The sequence below is a fragment of the Oenanthe melanoleuca genome, chromosome 3 (genome assembly GCF_029582105.1).
Source record: "Oenanthe melanoleuca isolate GR-GAL-2019-014 chromosome 3, OMel1.0, whole genome shotgun sequence".
In the NCBI taxonomy this organism is placed as follows: Eukaryota; Metazoa; Chordata; class Aves; order Passeriformes; family Muscicapidae; genus Oenanthe; species Oenanthe melanoleuca.
The window spans coordinates 62,731,600-62,752,565 of NC_079336.1; the positions used below are offsets into that span (position 1 = coordinate 62,731,600).

Sequence of the window (20,966 nt, forward strand, 5' to 3'; positions counted from 1 at the left end):
CCTGCTCAGCTTTGAGGCTCAGCAGGAAAACACACCTTCTGTCCAGGAAAACATACACTCATCAGCTACTGCTCTTGCACATTCTAGGTAAGATAAGAAGTCCATCTACTGTCCCCAACTGTGGTCAACACCAAACACTGCAAAGGCAGCAGAACATGGGATAATCCACTTTGACCTCTTAACATTTAAGGGATTTGCTTTAGCTTCCAAGCATGAGGTTTAATATTACTTTTAAAACATTAGCCCTCATGGGATCATCCAACCACTGTACATTTATTCAAAATTAATGTGCAAAAGTAGTGCTACTTCACAGATAAAGAGAATAAATCATTCTTCAACAGCTAAAACTGAAATCTTTCATAACTACAGCCAAAGATGTGCATGTAATTTTCAGTTTCATAATCTGTTACAAGCAAAATTTCCTTATACTAAGGCTTCTTCCTATATTTATCATGTGTGTACCATCTTAAAAGGTACAAACCTCTTACACTGTCTGCATAAGGAATGTAAATAGCATTTTTGGTCCTGCTCCAATCCGTCACTGCTTATAGGAAAATAAGATAAACCACAGTGAGAACTGCTTTCTGTGTCTGCACACCAGCCTGATGTATGACTTAGCATCTGGGCAATGCTTGCATGGACTCTGAAACCAAGGAGTATAACACAGCACGATCGGACAAGGTTTGTAGGATTAAAAAAATAACAACCCATGTCCTGCGCTAGAGTTTTTAACAGATACTGTTGCTCTAGTGGCAGGCTTAATACTACTCCATCAGTTGCAATGTTTTTATACCAATGGAAAGATAGATATACCAACTGAAAAGATAAATCATATCATAACACATAATTTATTACTTGGTCTTTTATGAAATAAGGTATACAAAACATAACCAAAATATTTTCCAGAGAATTAAAATACCTTAAGCTGAAAGTTACTGGAACCAGGTTAAAACTTTTGAAGTCTTAAAACTGTTTTGCCAATCAAAACAGTTTGAAGAACAGTTGAAGTTTATATATAAGATATACATTCCTAACCATGTATGGTGGAGAACCATCTTTTCATTTTCAGTACAATAACAACATTTTAAAAAAAATTCAACACATACCTTCTATCTACAGTTTTCAGCATAGTCTGCATTCTCTCTTCTATTGTTGCTTTTATCAGGAACCTATGAACAATCGTAGATCTGAATGTGTTAGAAGAAAAGAAAATGCCACCATAAGTGAGCAGAAGTTGTACTGTTATTGCCGAAGTTTATAACCATATTTTAACTCATGCTAGTTCTATGAAAAGTGTTAAAAATATGCCTCTGGTTTTTAAGAAATAAATGTTACAAGTGATTAGCATTTTCTATTGACATTTCATAATGCTTAGTGCTTCCCTGTAAGCACACTTTCACTTTATCAATCACACACTAAATGGATGTAAGGTCTATTAGCTAATTAGCTGTATTAGCTAATGCAGATACTGGGCAAAGTTCTGCTTTCAGTGTCCTTACTAGAAACATTCCTCCAGAGCCCAAAGAAGAAAGTTTTGCCCACTGTTTATATACAATGTTCATACTTCATTGTCACAAATTATTCCAAGAGACAAGAGCTCAATGTGATGGATAATTAAACCAGAGTTTTAATAAAATTATTTTTGAAGACAGCAAAACATTAGTATTTTTTCAAAAAGAAGTCAATAACTGTAGTCAGTAAACACTGGTAATATATGAAACCCAAAATGTCAGTAAACAGAACACAAAATGAAAATTCCATTTATGAAATAAAATTTCAAGAAAGAATGCAGTCATTTAGAAAAATGCCAAGCATCAGAAAGTGAAATGGAAAAATGTCAGATCCAGGGATAAAAATGAAAAAGCACCCTATGCTCTCCAGTATAAACATCTTTCAAGGTAAGCACCCTTGAAAATGCTTAGATGGTTTTCAGATCTTAGGTTGAAACTCTGGCAGGTAACATTTCACAGGAGAATGCAGGGGGAATACTTTTGGATTCACAGGCAAAGATCTACCCCCCAGAAAAGAGAAGTAAATAAGAACTGAACTGGTAATAGTTGCAGCAGTGACACTAAACAGAGTATTACTTAATGCTCAGTGTACTTGGAGCACAGCCTGTTTTAAAAATAAGCCTTGCTGAAATCTTAATTCTTAAAAAGTACAAGGTATTCTTGGTGGTTTTATTGCAAAGTTTTTGCCACACCTTTTGTGCCAGCATCATGTAGAACTGCAGTGTTGGCTGTTGCAATCAATCTTTCCTATGCCCTCATGTTAACTCAAAATCTTTACCAACACACACAAATATCCACCTGTTCATAAACATTCTCTCATATACGTGCTCCTTCATGTCCTCCTCTCTTTGATTTCAAAGAGACTATTTTTTTAGAACTATTATGCTACAGTATTGTTATTCCAGAATTGACTGCAGCTATTTTTCTTCTTCATATACTGGGCCTTGAAGTTTTGTTTTTTTTTTCCTGAAGTCACAAGACCTTAGGAAAAACACATACATCTTATATGTTGAGAACCAACTCGCTGTCCTGAAAGTTTAAAACCTTCTAAAAGTCTTCAGTACTACCTATGCCAGAGCAACAACACTGAAACAAACAAGAGAAATGCAAACTCAATGTCTTCTAAAAAGACAGGGATGAGGGTGATTTAAAAATTTACCAGTTCTAACAAGAGTGTGCTATAACTTTCTTTTTGGAAAAACAACCCAACCAAAAAACATACCAAAACAAGGAAACAAATAAAACCTCAACAATTTATGCAGCTCCTAATGTGGAGTTGAGAATGACCAGTTAGAAAGAGCTTCTCAAGGAAGCTCAGAAAGAGCATGCCTGAACTTGGCCATATATGACATAAATGATGAGTTGCTTGGACTTGCAAAGCTAAAACATTTCTGGACATTTTTGCAAGTAGAACTACAAAATTAAAAACTAAGGCATCAATGGCAGACATAAAAGAGGGCAGCAGCTGAATAAGGATTTTTCACCTCTCTTCTGGACCATACCTAAACCACTGAACCCAATTGTAAATCTTACTTTGTTTGGCCAATACGATGTACTCTGCCAATAGCCTGCAGCTCATGTGCTGGATTCAGAATGGGCTCCACGAGCAGAACGTGAGTCGCTTCGATGATGTTTAGTCCATTGGAACCAGTGTGAAGAGGCAGCAGCAAAATATTGATGTTGGGATCATATTTAAATGCAGACAGGTTTTCCTGAAAGGCAAAAATCACAGCAGTGTGACAGAAGTCCCTCAGTGAAGGGGGACAGGACTATATTTTCAACAAATTATAGTAGCTAATATAGGCTCCAAACTGACAATCTTCCAGGTTTGTCATCCCAGAACAGATACATGACAGACTCAGGAAGGCATGAACTTCTTGCAACACTGATCAGTGTGTCCCATCATTAACTTCCATGCCAATGCATCTTTCTCAAAAGATGAAAAGAAGAATTTGCTGTTTTTCTCCAAATGCTTTAAACTAGGACTTTTTGAGATTATAATTTTTAGAATAAGTTGGATTGAAGCTTCTGCCATAAAAATTTGCTGCTCTTTTAGTTTCTGAAATGAAGCAATGAAGCAAAAAGGATCAGATTAACTTCTATGAACTACGACTTTCCCACTGAAAATAATTTAAGAAAAATATCCTTTATGTACCTGAAATTTACTAATTCCATTGATCTGAGAAAAAACCATGTTGTTGTCATACAAAGCTTTTGAAATTATATCCAACACATCTTGCCACTGTAAAAAAAACAAAACAAAACCACACAACACAATAAAAATAACTCAACATTACAAACAGCAATGACAACCAAAAAACAATAATTAACTTCCCTAACAAAGAGATTAAAAAGCTTTTCAAAAGATTAGTATTGGCAATTTTTTAAAAAAAATGTGTGTTAGAAACCAAATCTTTCATAAAACTAAGACAAGTAATTAGAAAGATAAGCTTGAATAAAAGGAATTGCAAAAACAGTTTTACAATGTATCAAAAACATCTCGACATCACATTTAAAAATATCTAGAATTTCTACTGCTTCTACACAAATCTAAGTATTTACCCTTTAAAGAAGCAAGCTTTCACATCTGCTGACTATGATCATTATTCTTGTTCCAGTTACAGGACTTGCCCTACAAATCCTCAAAACAATCAAGTGCTTGTACAGAGTGATTCAACATTTTGGTAGCTAAACTAGTTCCCGAAAATATTGTGAATGCTTTAAACTCAAAGCACACATGCAAAGACAAGACAGAAAATGGTGATTAATACCGTTGAGAAAACTAAGGACTTAGCCCCTGGATCTTTAAATTGAATTCTCTTCAGTGTTCGGACCACGGCTTCCACTTTGGTGGAGTGACTTCCCTTTGAAAAGTCAAAGAAGCGCATTAGTAAAGTAGGATAGTAAAAAACTCCCTCCATATTCATTGCTTTATTAAATGATGTTATATTAGATCTCTTATACACCTTACACAAAGTTAAAAATTATCAGCCTTGAGGAAGGGCAGGTTAAGTAGCACTACCAAAAGTACTTTTACCTCTCCCTTGTAATGTACTGCATTAGGATCAGCAATGTGTAACAGCCTGTGGTGCACATGGAAGAGTGAAGTGCCATCAGACACACCCTCTAGTTCTGCATGAGGCAAAACAAAAGGCCCAAGCAGTGCATTGGCACCAAACAGGCCCATTAGACCTCCTCCAGTTTAGCTTTGTGGTACAGTCTTTAGAGAATCTTTCAAATACACATTAAAATTTCCTACCTTCATACCTCTTGAAAATGGACCAAGAAAAACCCTACCTGAATGCTATTTATGTTGCTTTTGTTTCTCATTCTGGCAACATCAAACTTATGTTACTATGATGCTTGTTAATTATATTTCAAGCAATAAAAGAACTTTAAATAGAATTAATTTTTGAATGACGGTGAGCTTTAATGAAAACATCTTTCTATTCTGCATTCAGAAGTATTTCAGTGCTTTAAAAATCCAATACTTTATTCTACATCTTTGCCCATTTTGATTTATGTACTCTTCCCTTTCCCCTTAGGTCAGCAACAGGATACAAAGAGATGCAATTCTTTTTCCATCTCCTTCAGTATATACTTTGTATTACAGCAATTTTCCTAATGTCTTTCTTAAAGAAGCCTTTACTTTCTAACTTGTTCCTACACACATAGTAATTTCAAGCTGTGCTAGATTAAGCCGGACAAATACTGTTTTATTTCTGTCTGCACCTGTCTTTTGAACGTTGAATTAACTATGTTGGCTCACTACAATGACAGATCAAATTTACTGAAGTCATGCTGCTTGCAGAATTGGCTGGGAAGGATGTCAGCAGTCTCAGCACAAGCTGAGAACCAATGCTGGGCTGCTTGATCACTAACACATTAGGAAGCTAACATGCAAAAGACTTTCTGCAGACAGTTTTACCAAAGGCTGCAGTAAGCACTGCCATTTTGTTACCCAAGGTCCTCCACAGGGATTCCAACTCTGCAATGTCACAGACACAGACATTAACCAGCTTTCTTCAGTGTCATTTCCGTTGCGCCTGGTAGACACTGTCCATCTGACTGTTTGCAAAGTCAGATGGACAATTAGAAATGCTTTCATTGGCAGGTGTCCTGATCTGAAAGGATGACACATCTGCAGCCCTATGGCTGCTGCCTGCTGATCATAAACACCTACAGTTAGGAGATCTGAGACTAGCTTTTAGGACTTCCTACATAATTCCAGGGTCATTTATGTGCTTTTCCAATACCATTCATCTTTGATTCAGTGATGACAATCCTGGCTAGTCTGTTCTAACTGTCTTTTCCTCAGAAACTCTTTTTAGACCTTATCAGGTTCTATTTTTCCCTGCTATAACAGATAGCAGCTTTAGCCACTGCTGTTGATTTTTCCACCCTTCAGATTCCTGTGACTCAGGTGTCAAAGGTGACTTCACACAACATCAGTAAGGGGAACTATGGTGCAGAAAAGAACAGCACAAGGCTCAAAGTGGTCACAGTCTTTTTACTCTATTTTTTAAACAAGATAACTGTGTAAAGTTCTTCATCCCTCTGTCTACATTATGTTAAACTATATTAGACCTTTTGAACTTACTAGTGACTAAAACTTTGGCTCCCAGAACACACAAAGACTTCAGTTTTGTTCTCTATGGAGAGATGAAACTGACATAAGTACCCTTGTTTTTCAGTCTGTCTTAAAAAATGGTACCCTACTCATTACCCCTATGCCATGAGTCTGCCATTTTGTTGAATATTCAGATGACTATTTATAAAGAAATTGCCTAGTTCAAATGAATTATGGAACAGTTAACATTAGAACCAAAACCACCCTCTAACAAACAATTTCTGTCTCAAATGACAGGCTGGCAACTGTAATACTGACCAGACACAGGAAGCTTTTACAAAACCAAAACATGCAGGGATGCCAGTAATCTCTCTCAGTACAAAATGCTTCCATTTACAGTAGTCCTTTTGCATCTAAGGCATTACCTTAAGATGGTTAGTGTCAGTACAATAAAGAGTAAGATAGAAAAAGAGAGATAGTAAATACTTTAAGAGACTGGAGGGATTGAGAAAGATCAGATTAAAATATAAACACTGAATAAATCACACAATTTGCACATCTATCTCAAAAGATACTGGTCTTAACCTCAGAATTCTATAGAAACCATAATAAGTTTGTTACTCTTTTTTAACTGTGCTATAAGGGAATATGAGGTAGAAATATTTTTAACAATGTTGCTTGATTAGACAGTAAATACAGTGAAGTGTAAATTTTAAATTTTTCATTAACTAAGAATGAGCTTTGCTCAAGCAATTTCATACAGAATTTATATTTTTGCTTTATTTTTGCTTTGTTCAAAGTCTTTGATGTAGAAATACTTAAAGAAAACACTACAACTCTTTACACAGGATAGCAGATGACATGTCCCTTCAGTGTCTTACTTATGAAATTTGGTTGTTCTGGTTATTTTTTAATGTAATTTATGAAACATATTTGAAATTTTGTTATAAACAGGGTGATATCACTAAACTGTATATGGAATTAATATGCAAAAAGCCCTGCATGAAGTGATGTTTTAAGAAGAAGCACTTGAAGAATACAGCCCATTTACTCCCCCTGGTGCCATATACTGTCAACTACTTTAATAATTCGAGTTAGGAATTAACCACTCATAAAATGGAATTCCATTTGTCCAGGGAGGTTGAAATAACTGGTATGAATGTGGTAACATTGTCTTCAATACAGGGCAGCAACCCTAGAAATTGTGCAAGGTTCAAGAAGATTTGCACAGATATCATGGAAGTCTGTCAGCACAACTAATTATTATTTTTAACTATAAATCAGATTAAAATTATGACAAGTTATGTCCAGATGTATTATAATCATATTTCAATGCAAGACAGCAGTATCCCCTAAACCAAAGTATTATCAATGTATTTAACCATTGCATTTTAGCCCAGAATCCTCTATGTTTTCCACAACTGCAATAAACATAGGTTTTTTGTTTCAGCAACATTCTACAAGACATTCATGCAGAGCAAACATGTACCTAAGCACTATATATGTCAGTATTGCTAAAGACTCATGTTGATGCAGTCTCTTCAACCCAATGAAAACCCTCTGTTAGTGAAAAAAAGCAGATAAAACAGTGCAATCAGGACTGAATTCCTACACATTTGTGTCTGGAGGTTTTGCCATTAGGACAAACTATTTACAAAACCACATAGTATACTTGTCTGCCTAACTGCAGTATGCTACAAAACACAACAAATATACACTGCCGGAAGTCTGAACCACAGAGCTCCTGCAGACAACTCACCTTTACAGGAATATCATCCTCCTGATTTGCAGCTTCTGCAGTGAAGACATAAGATATTTCTTTATGAGATGTTGTCTGCCTGCAAATGGCACATTTAATTGAGCTGCGGCGGGTGCCAACGCTGTACTGCTGGATGATGATTGCTATGCACTCATTACAAAAACAGTGTCCACATGTCAGCACTGCCCACTATGCAGGAAACAAAAAACCCAAACACAACACAGTTTCAGTTTTGGACCAGTGAAAAATAAAAACAGTGTACTAATCTCTGATAAATTACATTTTCATAGAGAAATTATGTTATTTTCATGATACTCATCAGATTAAAGAAGAATTTTACAATTGTGGCACTTCAGCTGCTAAAAAGCCTGAATTTCAAAGTTTTCCAGCACAGAGACATTCATGAGCTAAAGGAAGTCTCGGCATTTTTCATTTGTTGTTTGCATTTTCTCAGTTTTAAACTTCAGGAAAGACATTACAATCTTTCATTTCCATGAAAGATGATTTTTAATGCTTTATATGTAAACACAGGTTAAGTATTTATATAATTTTTTAAAATTCCAAAAATATTTTTATTTGCCTTCTGTAAAATTCTTTATCTGTGCATTCATACTAGATTAGTCTTATTTAATGAATGACCAAAAAATGCTTTCATTTTTCCTTACTGGTAAGTCCTAGACAACATCTTTGGACTTTAGAAGAAAGATTTGGTACATAGTGTCTCAATCTCTTTTTGACAGAACATATGTGAAACAGAAGATTGCATTGCAGAAGCTGTTCTGCCCTTGTGAGCCTAGAGCATCTACATGTCAGCTGCAACCTTCCATAACAGAGAAGCAATTTGTAGACCAGTAGTTTTGAAATTCAAAACAGTATCTTTTGCTGTACTATTTCTTTAGGCCATTCCAAGAGGAAAAACTGAAAGTTTTAATGGGACCAAATATCAAAAGAATTGACTAAACCACTGATTACCAAGAAGAAAGTTTTTCAGGCTTAGTAAAGTTTTTTCTTTTGTGCAGAAACCAGATGCAAAGTATTTTAAAACTACTTTGCAACATGAAAGCTGCTATCATCTAAAGCAGCAGTCTTGCTGCTAAGGAAAGATAAAGAAAGGTAAGATTATTTTCCCTTTCAGTGAGCTCCTCCAGCTCTGAGATAAAGAATAATGGCAGTTAACAGGACTAACAGCTGTTCTCTGTAAAAACCTGTATTACCCTTGGAAAAAGAGCACAGAGGAGATTTTGGAAACATGGCAGGACAGCAGTTCACGCTTACATAGGTCTACAATACAAAGAGAAGCTAAACCTCCTTAAAATAGCTACCCTAAAAGAAAGAGACAATTTAGTTTGACCATATAGGAGTCCTTTCATGTTTTTCCCTAATGCATAGTAAGCCAAGTTTAAACTATGTCTTTGTACTTTATTATATAGATTAAGTCTCACTTGAATTTCAGCTCCTGCAGTTCAGCAGGGAAGTGGTGGGGAAAGAAATCCACATTGCCAGTATTTATTCTATTGGATTTTGCTACTGTTTGCACAATCAATGACCTTTTCTTCTTCAGAAGAAAATACTATCAATAAGAATAATTACTGTAAAATACAATAGTATACAGAAGAACTTTAGCTACTACTTCTTTCTTTTAGCTTATAAATGGGAAATAAATCTTTCTGCCAAAAGTATAACTTCAGAGTTATAAAACAATCTTGAACACACATTTTTGGAACACTAAAGCACTGATGTCAAAAGCTAAAAGAAGCAGAAATGCTTATATCTGAGAAAGATGTTATTTCTGGGGAGAAGCTGGTTGGTACATTACAGGAAACAGCTCATTTTCCCTGTTTCATTACAACATTCATTTAAAAACAGATCTTGACAATCTGACACACAACTGGCTCAACTCTAGCTAAAGATGTTCTAAAACTAAAACGTGCTGAGTAAGTATCTTACCTGACTCCCCAGTTGACGTGCACAGATTGGACACGGTTCTGGGTTAACTCCTCCAGTAGTTTTATCCTGAGACTACAAATTAGGAAAAAAAAAAAAAAAAAAAAAAGTTTTGTGTTTTGTTATTCTATATTTAAAACAAGCTTCTAGAAAAAAAAAAAAAATTAATAATGAAGCCCTTAAAAGAAACCAAATCAAACCAAAACACTGTGTGAGAAAATTAAAAACATTCATGTACTTAAGTCCATCTTGAGGGTGTAAAAAAATATGTAATTTATGGTAAGCAAAAGGAACACTTTTCATTCTCCAGTCCATTATCTGGCATCTTCAGCTCTATAACAGCTCTGAAAAATCCTGGTAAATTGCAAGCTCCAAACAAGAAACACCACATATTTTCTATCAGCTTCATATTGTTGCAAAAATAGTTAAATTTTGCTTAATTATGCTTACTTTAACATAAATGCACTTACTCGAATACTGTGATTGAAATAACATATAATACATGGAGGTTGTCTGTTTTGGTTTGTTTTTTTTAAACACTTACTTAAACTCCAGACTTGATTATCTTTCTATTTCAGGTAATCTCTTTGTAAAATGCCAAAGGTATGCAGAGACATACATAATTTTATAAGGCTTCTACTAAACATGGCCCAGTTAGTTTTAATAAAAACTTTAAGCATCTAAAACTAGTTCATAGTTCAATAAGCATGTAATTAAGCAAGTAACTAAAATATATAATGCAATAAATAGTTTTATGAGCACAAAGTAACACAAAGAACAGCACACCGAATTTCAAAATGTGATGGATCTCCACACAAACTAGAATTTCTTTAAGATGGAAGTTTTAATTAAAAATAATGGTAGGTTTCTTCCCTTCCACAGGTAAACAGAGTACATCACTTAGGTAAAGACCAAGGAATCATTAATCTTACTTTCTCCAGATTAGTGAGGTACAGAAGTTGTCCTAATTTCTTTTGAAGTTGTGATTTGGCAACTGCCTTGTCATTCAGAAGTTTCACTCGATTTTGCTCTACCTAAGAAAACAACATTAAATATGTGTTAAGGCTGAAAAAAAGTTGAGTTTTACAATAAGGCTTAAATTATATTTTTTTGTGAAATTCAGCTGGGTAATTTACTGGTGACAGCTCATGCTGGAAATTTAAGATATACTTCTCCCCAAGCAAAATTGATTATCTATTCCTTTCCTGTATCTAGTATGAACACAGCACTGTGAATGGGCTGAGATGCTGAAGATAAACAAAACTGCTTTTTGTTGTTTTATCTACATTATTGGTTCTTTACAGAAACAAACAATTAAAATAACCCAAACTTTTAGAAGTTTCTTTTGAACTCCATTCAATTTATTGTCTATTTTCTTAGAATCAACTGCTGGTTCCAAAAATAATGTGTAAGAGACAATTATTTTCTTTGTATTTCTTAGAAATTTCCACTTTTGATTTAACCTATACAAAGACAGAAACATCAAAATGACTTTTTTTTTAGATTAATTACTGCTGACAGTGTAGAAGTGTAATACTACAGAACAGATGGGGACCTGAAGGATGAAGGCCAAAGTAATTGGTGTTCCTTTTATGGCTGCATATACATGCATAAATCTTAAGACTTCATAAGGCATTTGTTAAGCAAAGTGCTCCTTTTTAAAAACTGTTTTAATACAAAGATGAAATTCATTTCCCTATAGAAAGAAGCACTTTTATCTAACTCAATCTCACAGAAAAAAAGCACAAAATGTGTCTATAGAAAATATACTTCTATTGGTGCAAAAAAATTAAGAGGTTAAATCAACCCAGCATTTTCTCTATCATCATAAACAGAGTGAGGGGTAGCTCAGAAAATTTCAATATACTGAAAAAAATATTTTTCTTTGAGGTGTTCACTTCTGTTTTATATAAGTGTTTGTGGAAAGTATCAATACAGGCAAGAAATCAGTTCAACTTAATTTTCCACCAGCTTGGAAAACTGGGCAACTGTAGAGAAAGGAAGGAAATTGCTGCTGCTGAAAGGACAGCAGTCTTTTGGAAACATGCCACTCTGTCAGAAGGCTAACAAAAATACATTAAAGGAACAATTACAAGCTCAAAATGGTCTATGTACTTAATGTAGAAATAGGTAAGAATTCTATACTCCATCAAGCCTGTCTGAAATGAAAACAGAGACACATTATAGACATTACACGTAAGATTCAGATGCGGATTTTTTTTTTGTAGGAGGTAAGTTCCTTCAAAAAGAAACCATTCTTTCCTGCCCAGTACTCTACCTCATGTGGTTCTATAATGTGGAGCACTGGTGGGTTTGGCTTTGGCTCGTCAGGGTGACGCACTCTCAGTCGCTCTGTCGCCATTGCCAGTTCATCAATAGCAGACACGTGATCCCTAAGGACCATCCAGTACTCATGAAGCAACTGTAGGAAAACCCCAAACAAATGAACAGCAGAACTGAGTTGAGTTACATTTACATGACTCTGCCACACAATGTAAAATAAAATGCAAGAATCTTTTTGGAGGAAGAGATAATATTTCTTTACAGCGTCCTGTTGTATCTCGACAGTATCCAGACACAACAACAACTAATTATAAAGGAAAACAAGCATCATTTTGCCTCTTCTCTTTTCTAGCCTCTCTGTATAAACAACTATAAATAGCTGTCTCTCATTTCTTCTACTTTGTACAATATTACAATAATTTTATTACAGTATTACAATAATTAATGTAGCTAAAACTTCAGAAAAAAAAATGCCTTGCAAAACAAAAAAAAACCCTGCTGAATAAAAAAAGAGTTATTTTACAGAGTATCACCCTTGTAACTCAGTGTATTTTTAGAGTAGTACAGGCCAGTGAGTCAGTATTTTCAAGTCACAACAGACAGAATTATAACACTGTCTTCATTCTCATTGGCATATTAGTACCATCTTTTGTTTCCTAACATAAAAGCACATGAAAAAAAACTGTGTTCCTTCTTCACAAGACTGAAGGTAAACTGAATTAAAGAATGGACCAGTGTTGGATTTGCTGAGTCTTGCTACATTCTCATTCAAGTAAACTGATGAACAAATTTAATTTTATCTTTATACCATCTTAATAGATGCAATTACATTGCTTACTAATTCGATTAGTAGCCAGCACAGCTTTTAGAAACTCTTAAATCATATAAAAATAATTTAAAATCAAAATCTGTAATAAGCATTGTGGAAAAAGTTGGTGTAGGCAAAACCTAATTTCAGGAATATGACTTAGATGTGCTAATACTCAGCTGCAATTTGTTTATAATAAATTAAATGGACCACACAACTGTTTGATCACCATGTAATTTACTGTACCTTATACTCCTTTTTCCATGCTTCAAAGAGCTCCAGGAATACAGTCCCTTCTTCAGTTAGCCTAGCATCCATTCGGTGAGCTTTGGCAAAGGAGAGAAGCGCTTTCAAGGCACGCTCAGTTTCACTGGTTGCCCAGAGCCCTCTGCTTGTGGTGGGCAAACGGTCATCAACAAGCCCTTCTTGGTCTTCTATCATCTCCTCAAATATTGCCATTTGGCCTTTAACACTTCAAAACAAATCAAATACAGCAATTAGCTCTGATTTTGTACTTCCACAACCATCTGTACTTATTCATCATCTATTTCAGCCTTCTCATATATGATTAAAGGATAATGCAAATCAAGCAAATATAAACAGCTGTTTTATTACCTAACCAAAAGTTTGCTTTGAACACAGTGACCTCGGTACCAATCCTCAGGCCATTTTGTCAGCTCAAAATCATCAACAGCTTTTGTAAATGCTTACACATCTAAACCATCTTTCTGTAGTTATTAATGTCACATTCATTAAAAAAATTTCAGTTCTGATTGTTTACATGAACAAGAATTACAGTTAAAACTCTGATGCAAAATTTACTGTGTATTTCACTGTGAAAGAACAGTACAGCTTCCCAGCTCTCTCCTTGACAAATAATGGTAATTCTGAAATACATCAATTCTTCCTGATTCCAGCAGTCATGAGGCAACAGATAAAGACTTCTCAAAATGTTTTCTCAGTAACCTCAAGACTTTTCAGTCCAATTTTGACATTGTAGGAGATATGAGAGAGAGAAGTCCAAGAGAAAGCATGCAGAGAGCTATAATCTATGTCTCTCAGTACTGCCCACTATGCATACTTCTCTGACACCCCATGCTGGTGTGACCTTTCAGCTTCATTGTGAGATCTCTCATTGTAACATTGAATAAGGGTGGTATTATACCACTTGCAGCTGGACTGCAAATAAATATTTGCACAAATAGGAATATGTGTTAAATTAGCATACTTGTATTTATACACATGCTTTCTGAACATGCCACCACTTCATCTCAAATGTATGGTCATGTTATAGAGGCTTGACAGAAAGTGGCATGTATTCATTCCTTAAATACCATTTCCTCAAATGAAATTTACAAAGAAAATTAAACCTAATAGAACTGCTCTCAAAGCCATCAGCAAGAAGTCACTGTCATTTAGTCAAATTAATTTCAGAAAACAAACTAATTCAACTTTCACTTTTTCTAACAGTGAAAAATTTATAAAGCTATGAACTTACCTATGCATAAAGAGCTTTGACTCGTATTCCGTGAACAACTCGTCAGCCTTACAAAAGACACAGCTTCAACATAGAAAACACAAAATAGATGCACTCAGAATTTCATCAGAAACCAAATTACCATAACTCTTAACCCAACATATAAAACTACACAAAACTGTTTAAAAAGAGCAAAATAACAATCGTATGTACAATAATATAGCTGACACTAGATTTTATAAAAATAAAACCAAAAGTCATGATTCTAACAAATGGATCTGTGATATCTGCATGCATACAGTTCCTGAGTACATAATAAAAACTTAAGTATGTTATTTCAAATAAAGGAAAATCTAGAAACACACATCTAAGGTGTATTTTCTGTTTTCAAGACCTACTTGTTAAGTGGCAGTCTAACAGGTCGCAAGTGGCAGATAGTGGCAGCCTCAATAACCTGCTTGGAAGGAGGGCCTTCTAAGTTTTTCACTGCTTCTCTTACAATCTTCTGGAACTTCTTCACCTCATCCAGCTGGGTTGTGAGTAGGTATTGAAGGCCTCTGCAGTCACGGAATCTGATTTAAAGAAAAAGGGAAGATACTGCACACCAAGACACCAAATCCAGACTTGATTCAGTATTTTAACGTAGAAGAGAAGTAGCTAAATAGCAATCTAGGACAACATAAAAAGTGTGTACCACAAGCAAATGCTTATTACTACTACATGCAATGCTGTCAGAAATCACTTGACTATATCCCCAGAGCTGATGCCTGGTATTTTTAGAACAGAAAGACTCCTTCTAGACTTGAGAGGCGTGGCCAAATACTAGTAGTGAACACCAACCTGTGATATTCTGGTCCACAGTGCAAATCTACTAAAGGTTAACCATTTCACATACTTACAGTCTTACTTGTGTCTGCTGGGCAACAAAATGCTTTTCAATGCACTTGTGCAATTCACAGCAGATACATGCACCCACCACAAAAATACACTTCATTCAGCAAGTTAGCTTTCAAAGTTAAATTTATTAAATGGACACAACAGTAAACTATTTTCCTAAAAGATAGCTGTCTTTTGTGACTGGAGGGGTGTTGCAGTAATGAACACAAACATGAACACAAGTTAAACACTTCCCACTTTTCCTGAGAGCAGAAGTCTCTTGCTGAAAGTGCATCATTCCTAAAAGGTCTGACATTGATTTACAAAACTGTACTTCTACACAATATGGAAAGTTTGATCCATTTTTTACAGTACAGAGAGCAAAGCACAGGTTTAACCCTACTAAAGCTTGGCATTCAGTATGACCTACTTCAGTAATGTGCATTTTAAAGAAACATAGATAAAGTATGCCTAACCAGGTAGTCTGAAAATAAATTTAAATTGCAACCACAAGTCTGCTGTTGATATCATCAGTTGCCAAATAACACCGGCTTTATAAAAATCTCCTTCACTATATCATGGATTAATCATATCCAGTATTCAATTAAGAGTACTTGTTGTTTCCACCACTGACCAGTAGCACTTGATAAGACATTGTTTTTTAAGTTTTATCTCATATGCTAAAATAAATTGAAAAGGAAATAAGTTTTATCACTATAAAGAGAATAAAAGAGTTTAGTCACAGATAGTTTTTGCAAAGTTATACAATCTGTAAGCAGCAATTTAAGAAGATACTTTCTGAATACCTAATTTCAACCAAGGAAAAAAAAAATCAGTGAAACAAGCTAAGATACAAATGGAGGCACAGGCATAAAAGTTTTGCATGAACATGCAAACAAGCCTTTCCTCATATTTATTTTGACCAGAATGTGATGCTATCACTCTCAAATAACCATGAAACAGACTCACAGACTGTTTGATGTTGGAAGGGGCCCTAAGGTATTGTCTTGCTCAAATGCTCTCCTCAAGTAGGGTGACCTAGAGCTGGTTGCCCAGGACCATGCCCAGACAACTTTTGAGTATCTGAAGGATGGAGACCCCACAAACATCTCTAGGGTACTTGTTCTAGTGCTCAGTCACCCTCACAGAAAAAACCGTTCCCTGATGTTCAGAGGGAACAGTTTGTGCCCATTGCCTCTTGTGCAGAAGAAAAAAGAGTTTTGTATCTTTATGTAGATTTTTCAATAGATTTTTGTTAAGTACTGAAAATAAAGATACATTTACTTCCCTCAAGAAGAAATTTCAACCTTTTGGAATCATGATGGCAGAGTAGTCAGAGTGGAAGATACATCTTTACATATGGAATTAAAATACGTGTGTATCTTAAGTATTTAAATTTATACACACACTTTATAAACATGTACACAGATGTATATACATTTATATACATATATTTATATATATAATAAATATAATAAAAATGTATTTGACTAAAACATGATTCAGAAAGACTGTATTTAAGAGCATAAAAAATGAGAATATGAGAATATGAGAAAATTGCCTGAAGTTAAACTATCAGAGCACTGTCCTTCCTATGTCTCCCTTTTCTGCGACGAACCTACAGACCTTTATCCAGAATGTACAAGAGGGAGTTAAGAGAAAAGGGTATATTCCATCCTAAAATTTAGGGAAGACCTTATTGCCTTCTATATTTATCTAACTGGAAGGTACAGAGAAGACAGAGTCAAACTTTCGTCAAAGGCACCTGGCACAAGAACAAGAGACAATGTACACAAGATGCAACATGCAAATATTAACTGGGTAAAAGAATTTTAATGCCTTTTCTTTTCCACCAAGTGGGCCAAATACTTGAACAGGTTTCACACAGAGACTATTGAATGTCCCTCCTTGGAGATACTTAACAGGTCAAATCCCTGTGCAACTTTACTGGATTGAACAGCACGGAGTCTGGACCTAAAGATGGGGGTTGATTTAAGTGACCTCTGAATGTCCCTTCTGAATTCACTACTTTGTAATTGAACCCAAAAAGAAGTGGTATACTGTTGTCCTGAACATGAAACCAACCTCAAATTCTTTGCTCAGAAATGCACCGATGCTATTTTATGGTGTCAAACAAGGTTTTTCTGATACTGTCTGTCTACTTTGTATTTAAGCAAGCCAATGTCTTCTACAGGTTACTCAATTTTAATGTTATAATTTACGTTATGTTTGAATTCTTCTTACTCAGCAGTTTTACAAGTATAGAAGACTGCAAAACCACAGTAGATAATACAGAAGAACATTTCAAAGAATGCTTATCTAAGAGAAAACAGTAATTTTCCTGCTGTTCTTTCCAAGTCTTCTATCTAGTTGTGCTTTTTCAGGGACTGGTTTTGAAACATAATTGCAGTCCAGATGCTCTGAAGCAAGAATGTATGCTAATTGCAGCTGTTAGCACAAACTAGTAAGAAGACCTGAGTAGATTTTACTTAAGAGCCTATTTCAGTTATCCTCTTACTTCTCTGCCATGGAGAGTTTACTCGTCTGTTGTTTGTAGTTGCAGGTTATTTCATTTTGCACACGTTGAACAAGCTCCTCATCGATGGCATACTGTATTGCTGTCTGGATGACATCCAACCACCAAGGAGAACCTGAATGTATCTGTATAAAAAACAAGAGATTTATCCTTGAACATTCAACAGAAAACCAATTTACTCAATACAGCACAGGCATATACTGCTCTTTAGTCCATGGTCAAACACTGGCTAATTCCACAAAAAGTGGAGGATGAGAGTGTGATTTAAAAATATCCCATTTTCTCTTGATATGTAAACACATGACTAAGAAACTATCTACATTCTTCACACCTTTATATCCCTTCAGTAGAGTCAGATTCACCAAGGCTATCTACACAGAACAGCCACAGAAATACTGTGGTCCTAAAATTTCTTCCTTCTCTCTCCCAAAAGGAGATGAAAAGATCATTTAATCAGAAAAAGCAAGGTTCCTTGTGAAATTAATAGAGCAACACTGAAGTGACCTTGTAATTTTAATAGGAGAAAGAAGATAAACAGATAGAGTTCTGGATAAACAGGTGAAAATAATATTATTTAAAGATGACAGAAGTCAAGAGACAAAGCCTTTAAGAGGTACCTGCCTTTCTTTGAAGTTCCCGAATGGTTTGAAGGACTGGCTGTAAGGCCTGATGGGCTTCTGCAACTTCTGCATTGGATTTACTCATATAATGCTGTCGAAGCTGTTCTGCCTGTATGGAAATAAAAGCTTAAACTATGCACAAATCATATCTGTGAGGAATACTGCAAACATAAAAGCTCCCCAGCTACCATAGTGTTTTTAAGTGGTTACCTATCAATGTGCTACCACCTTCATCTGTAAGCAATATTTAGCAATATTTCTTGTCCTCTAGAATCCAGCATTTATTAGTAAGCCAAAAAAAAATATTTGAGGAGACAAATGACTATAAAGATGCTAACTTTGCTTTTGGGTAAGCCCAAACAACACAATAGAATACGATACATTACAAAAGGAAACTGGAATACAACTCAGCAGTCTTACTTAATCTGTGTTGAATAAGTAAACCATAAAAGGAATCCAGAACAGTCTGAGAGCAGGACAATTGAACTTACCCAGATAAAAAAATTACTCATAAAACAACAAGAAAGGCTTAAATTTCATTACATGCATCAGATACAATTTTTTTTAGAGAAATTACTTCTAATAGTGAAAACCCTCTTGGCATGCAAGTGCCACCACTATAAAAGCAGTGCCAGCTTGTTTTATATTTTAAAAACTGATGAACAAACAAAAGTAACATGTATCTTGCAATTTACATACTGACTTCAATACATACATTTATTTTGTGCATTTTAGTGTATATTTAAGCCTTTTTTTGCTTGCTACTACTGAGATAGTACATTGTTGTTACAGAGCCCAGTTTACCTAGAGTGGACAGGACTCTCGGGTACTTGCAAGAACTACTGCAAAAGGTAGCTATGAAAAACCACCCTGGCATCACATTTATAAACAAAACACATTTTCTAATAGTTTCTTCATAATCATGCTAGGATAATGCAGTATTTAAAAACTGCTAGAGTAACAGGTCAATAAAAAACAGGCAGTACTTCTATAGAACTATATAAGGCAGTTACAAACTTTATGTATTTAGGAGAACAAGGCTCATTAAAACAGAAAACACTGCTACACTTACATAAAATTTGCATAAAAATTATAAAATGTCAAAAGATAGTCAGATAGTAAGACAGATTCTCCTCATCAGCATAAAACAGGAGAGGCTGGAAGAACTGGGCCTGTGCAGCTTGAAGGAGAGAGACTTAGAGATTACTAAAGAACAGCTTCCCAGCAGGCAGAAGGAAATCACCAAGACTGGAAGCCCAGGCATTTTGCTGAAGTACATGGTAAGTGAACAAGAGACAATGGCTATAAATTGACACAGGAAAAAAATTCACAGAGAACCTCCTTACTATGGGATATATGAAGTACAGGAACATGCTACTCAGTTAAAATGAGACACCTCTTTCCTTGGTTTCTTTAAAAGGCCAGTTGGACAAAGCCCTAGGACACCTGGACAGAAATTTATGTTGACTTTGCTTTGAGAGGAAGTTCAGCTAGAGTCCCTTTTAGCCCCAACAGTGACACAAAAATTACATTCTGTTGCAAATGTTGTCCTTATGTCCACTGCAAGTAACCAGTGGGGAAGAGTAATCCCAGCTATTTTGCCAGACACTTCCCCAGTTAGGATTAAGGATATTGTTAAGGTTATGCATGTAGAAAGTGATATACAGTGATTTGCTCATCTGGCCAAAGAAAAAAAACTTTATCTACAGAAAACTCTGACTACTTGAAGTTAAAAATGAGGAAAGCTGAAGAAAATGCATGGAGATAAAAGACTCAGAAGAATTCAGGATGACACATTCTTTATCAGTAACATCTATGTAAGTTATTTCCACAGGAATATGGGGGTGGGAAAACAGCACTTCAGAGGTAAAAATTATTAACATTTCCATATAACACATTCACAACATAAGAGATCACCAGCATTGAGAACAGCAATACTGTATTGGACATTTCTGCTATCATCACACAGTAAACAATTCTTGATTTACTAAGTTTAAGGGAAATGTATTTAGTTAGCTCAAAAGCTATTTATTTTGAAACGAAAAGAATTGCTGTTTCTTTAGTTAGAGAAAATGCTGAAGGAACAAAAAATAAAAATGTGCTCTTCAATATTTATGTGAAAACAAAATATGTTTACCTCTTCTGCAAGTCGGCTATCACGCAAAGTTGGGGGAATTCCTGGGTGCTTTGCCAACAATTCCATCAAATTATGTGTAGAATGAAGTCTCTAAATATACAAAAAGTCAAGAGCAACCATGAAAAAACCCCATTGCAACATCCGTGACAGGACAAATCTGTACAGCAATGAAAGCTTACAGCAAGAAAGTAGCATCAATTTAAAGTCAGTTTTGTCATTCTCTGCTAATCTGGAAGCATCTTATAGAGGAAAGATTCCTTTCCACATTTTACTGGGACAGGGAATGATAAGAAATGAAATATCAAAAAGATCTTCTTTAATATCTCAAAAGCAAATCAGCAGGCAAGTGTTATACCAGGTCATCAGATCCTATAGCATACTCACCCTCCTAATTAAAACAACCTTTAACTATTATGAAAAACAAGTTCTTTATCTCAGAGCACTT

General features: G+C 35.2%; 1 protein-coding gene across 2 annotated transcripts in view; it reads right to left on the reverse strand.

The window, feature by feature from the left end:
* Nucleotides 1-20,966, reverse strand: part of SHPRH (SNF2 histone linker PHD RING helicase) — a 55,952-nt gene that overhangs the window by 7,956 nt on the left and 27,030 nt on the right. For both annotated transcript variants that reach the window (XM_056487882.1, XM_056487883.1), the window contains exons 16-29: nt 20,522-20,611; nt 18,386-18,493; nt 17,747-17,889; nt 14,751-14,924; nt 14,374-14,436; nt 13,122-13,347; nt 12,063-12,206; nt 10,717-10,818; nt 9,788-9,859; nt 7,841-8,029; nt 4,283-4,375; nt 3,667-3,753; nt 3,045-3,223; nt 1,107-1,187 (exon numbers count right to left, since the gene is read on the reverse strand). In XM_056487882.1, the coding sequence (XP_056343857.1) occupies nt 1,107-1,187; nt 3,045-3,223; nt 3,667-3,753; nt 4,283-4,375; nt 7,841-8,029; nt 9,788-9,859; nt 10,717-10,818; nt 12,063-12,206; nt 13,122-13,347; nt 14,374-14,436; nt 14,751-14,924; nt 17,747-17,889; nt 18,386-18,493; nt 20,522-20,611 (1,751 nt within the window). The remainder of the gene's footprint in view (nt 1-1,106; nt 1,188-3,044; nt 3,224-3,666; nt 3,754-4,282; nt 4,376-7,840; nt 8,030-9,787; nt 9,860-10,716; nt 10,819-12,062; nt 12,207-13,121; nt 13,348-14,373; nt 14,437-14,750; nt 14,925-17,746; nt 17,890-18,385; nt 18,494-20,521; nt 20,612-20,966) is intronic.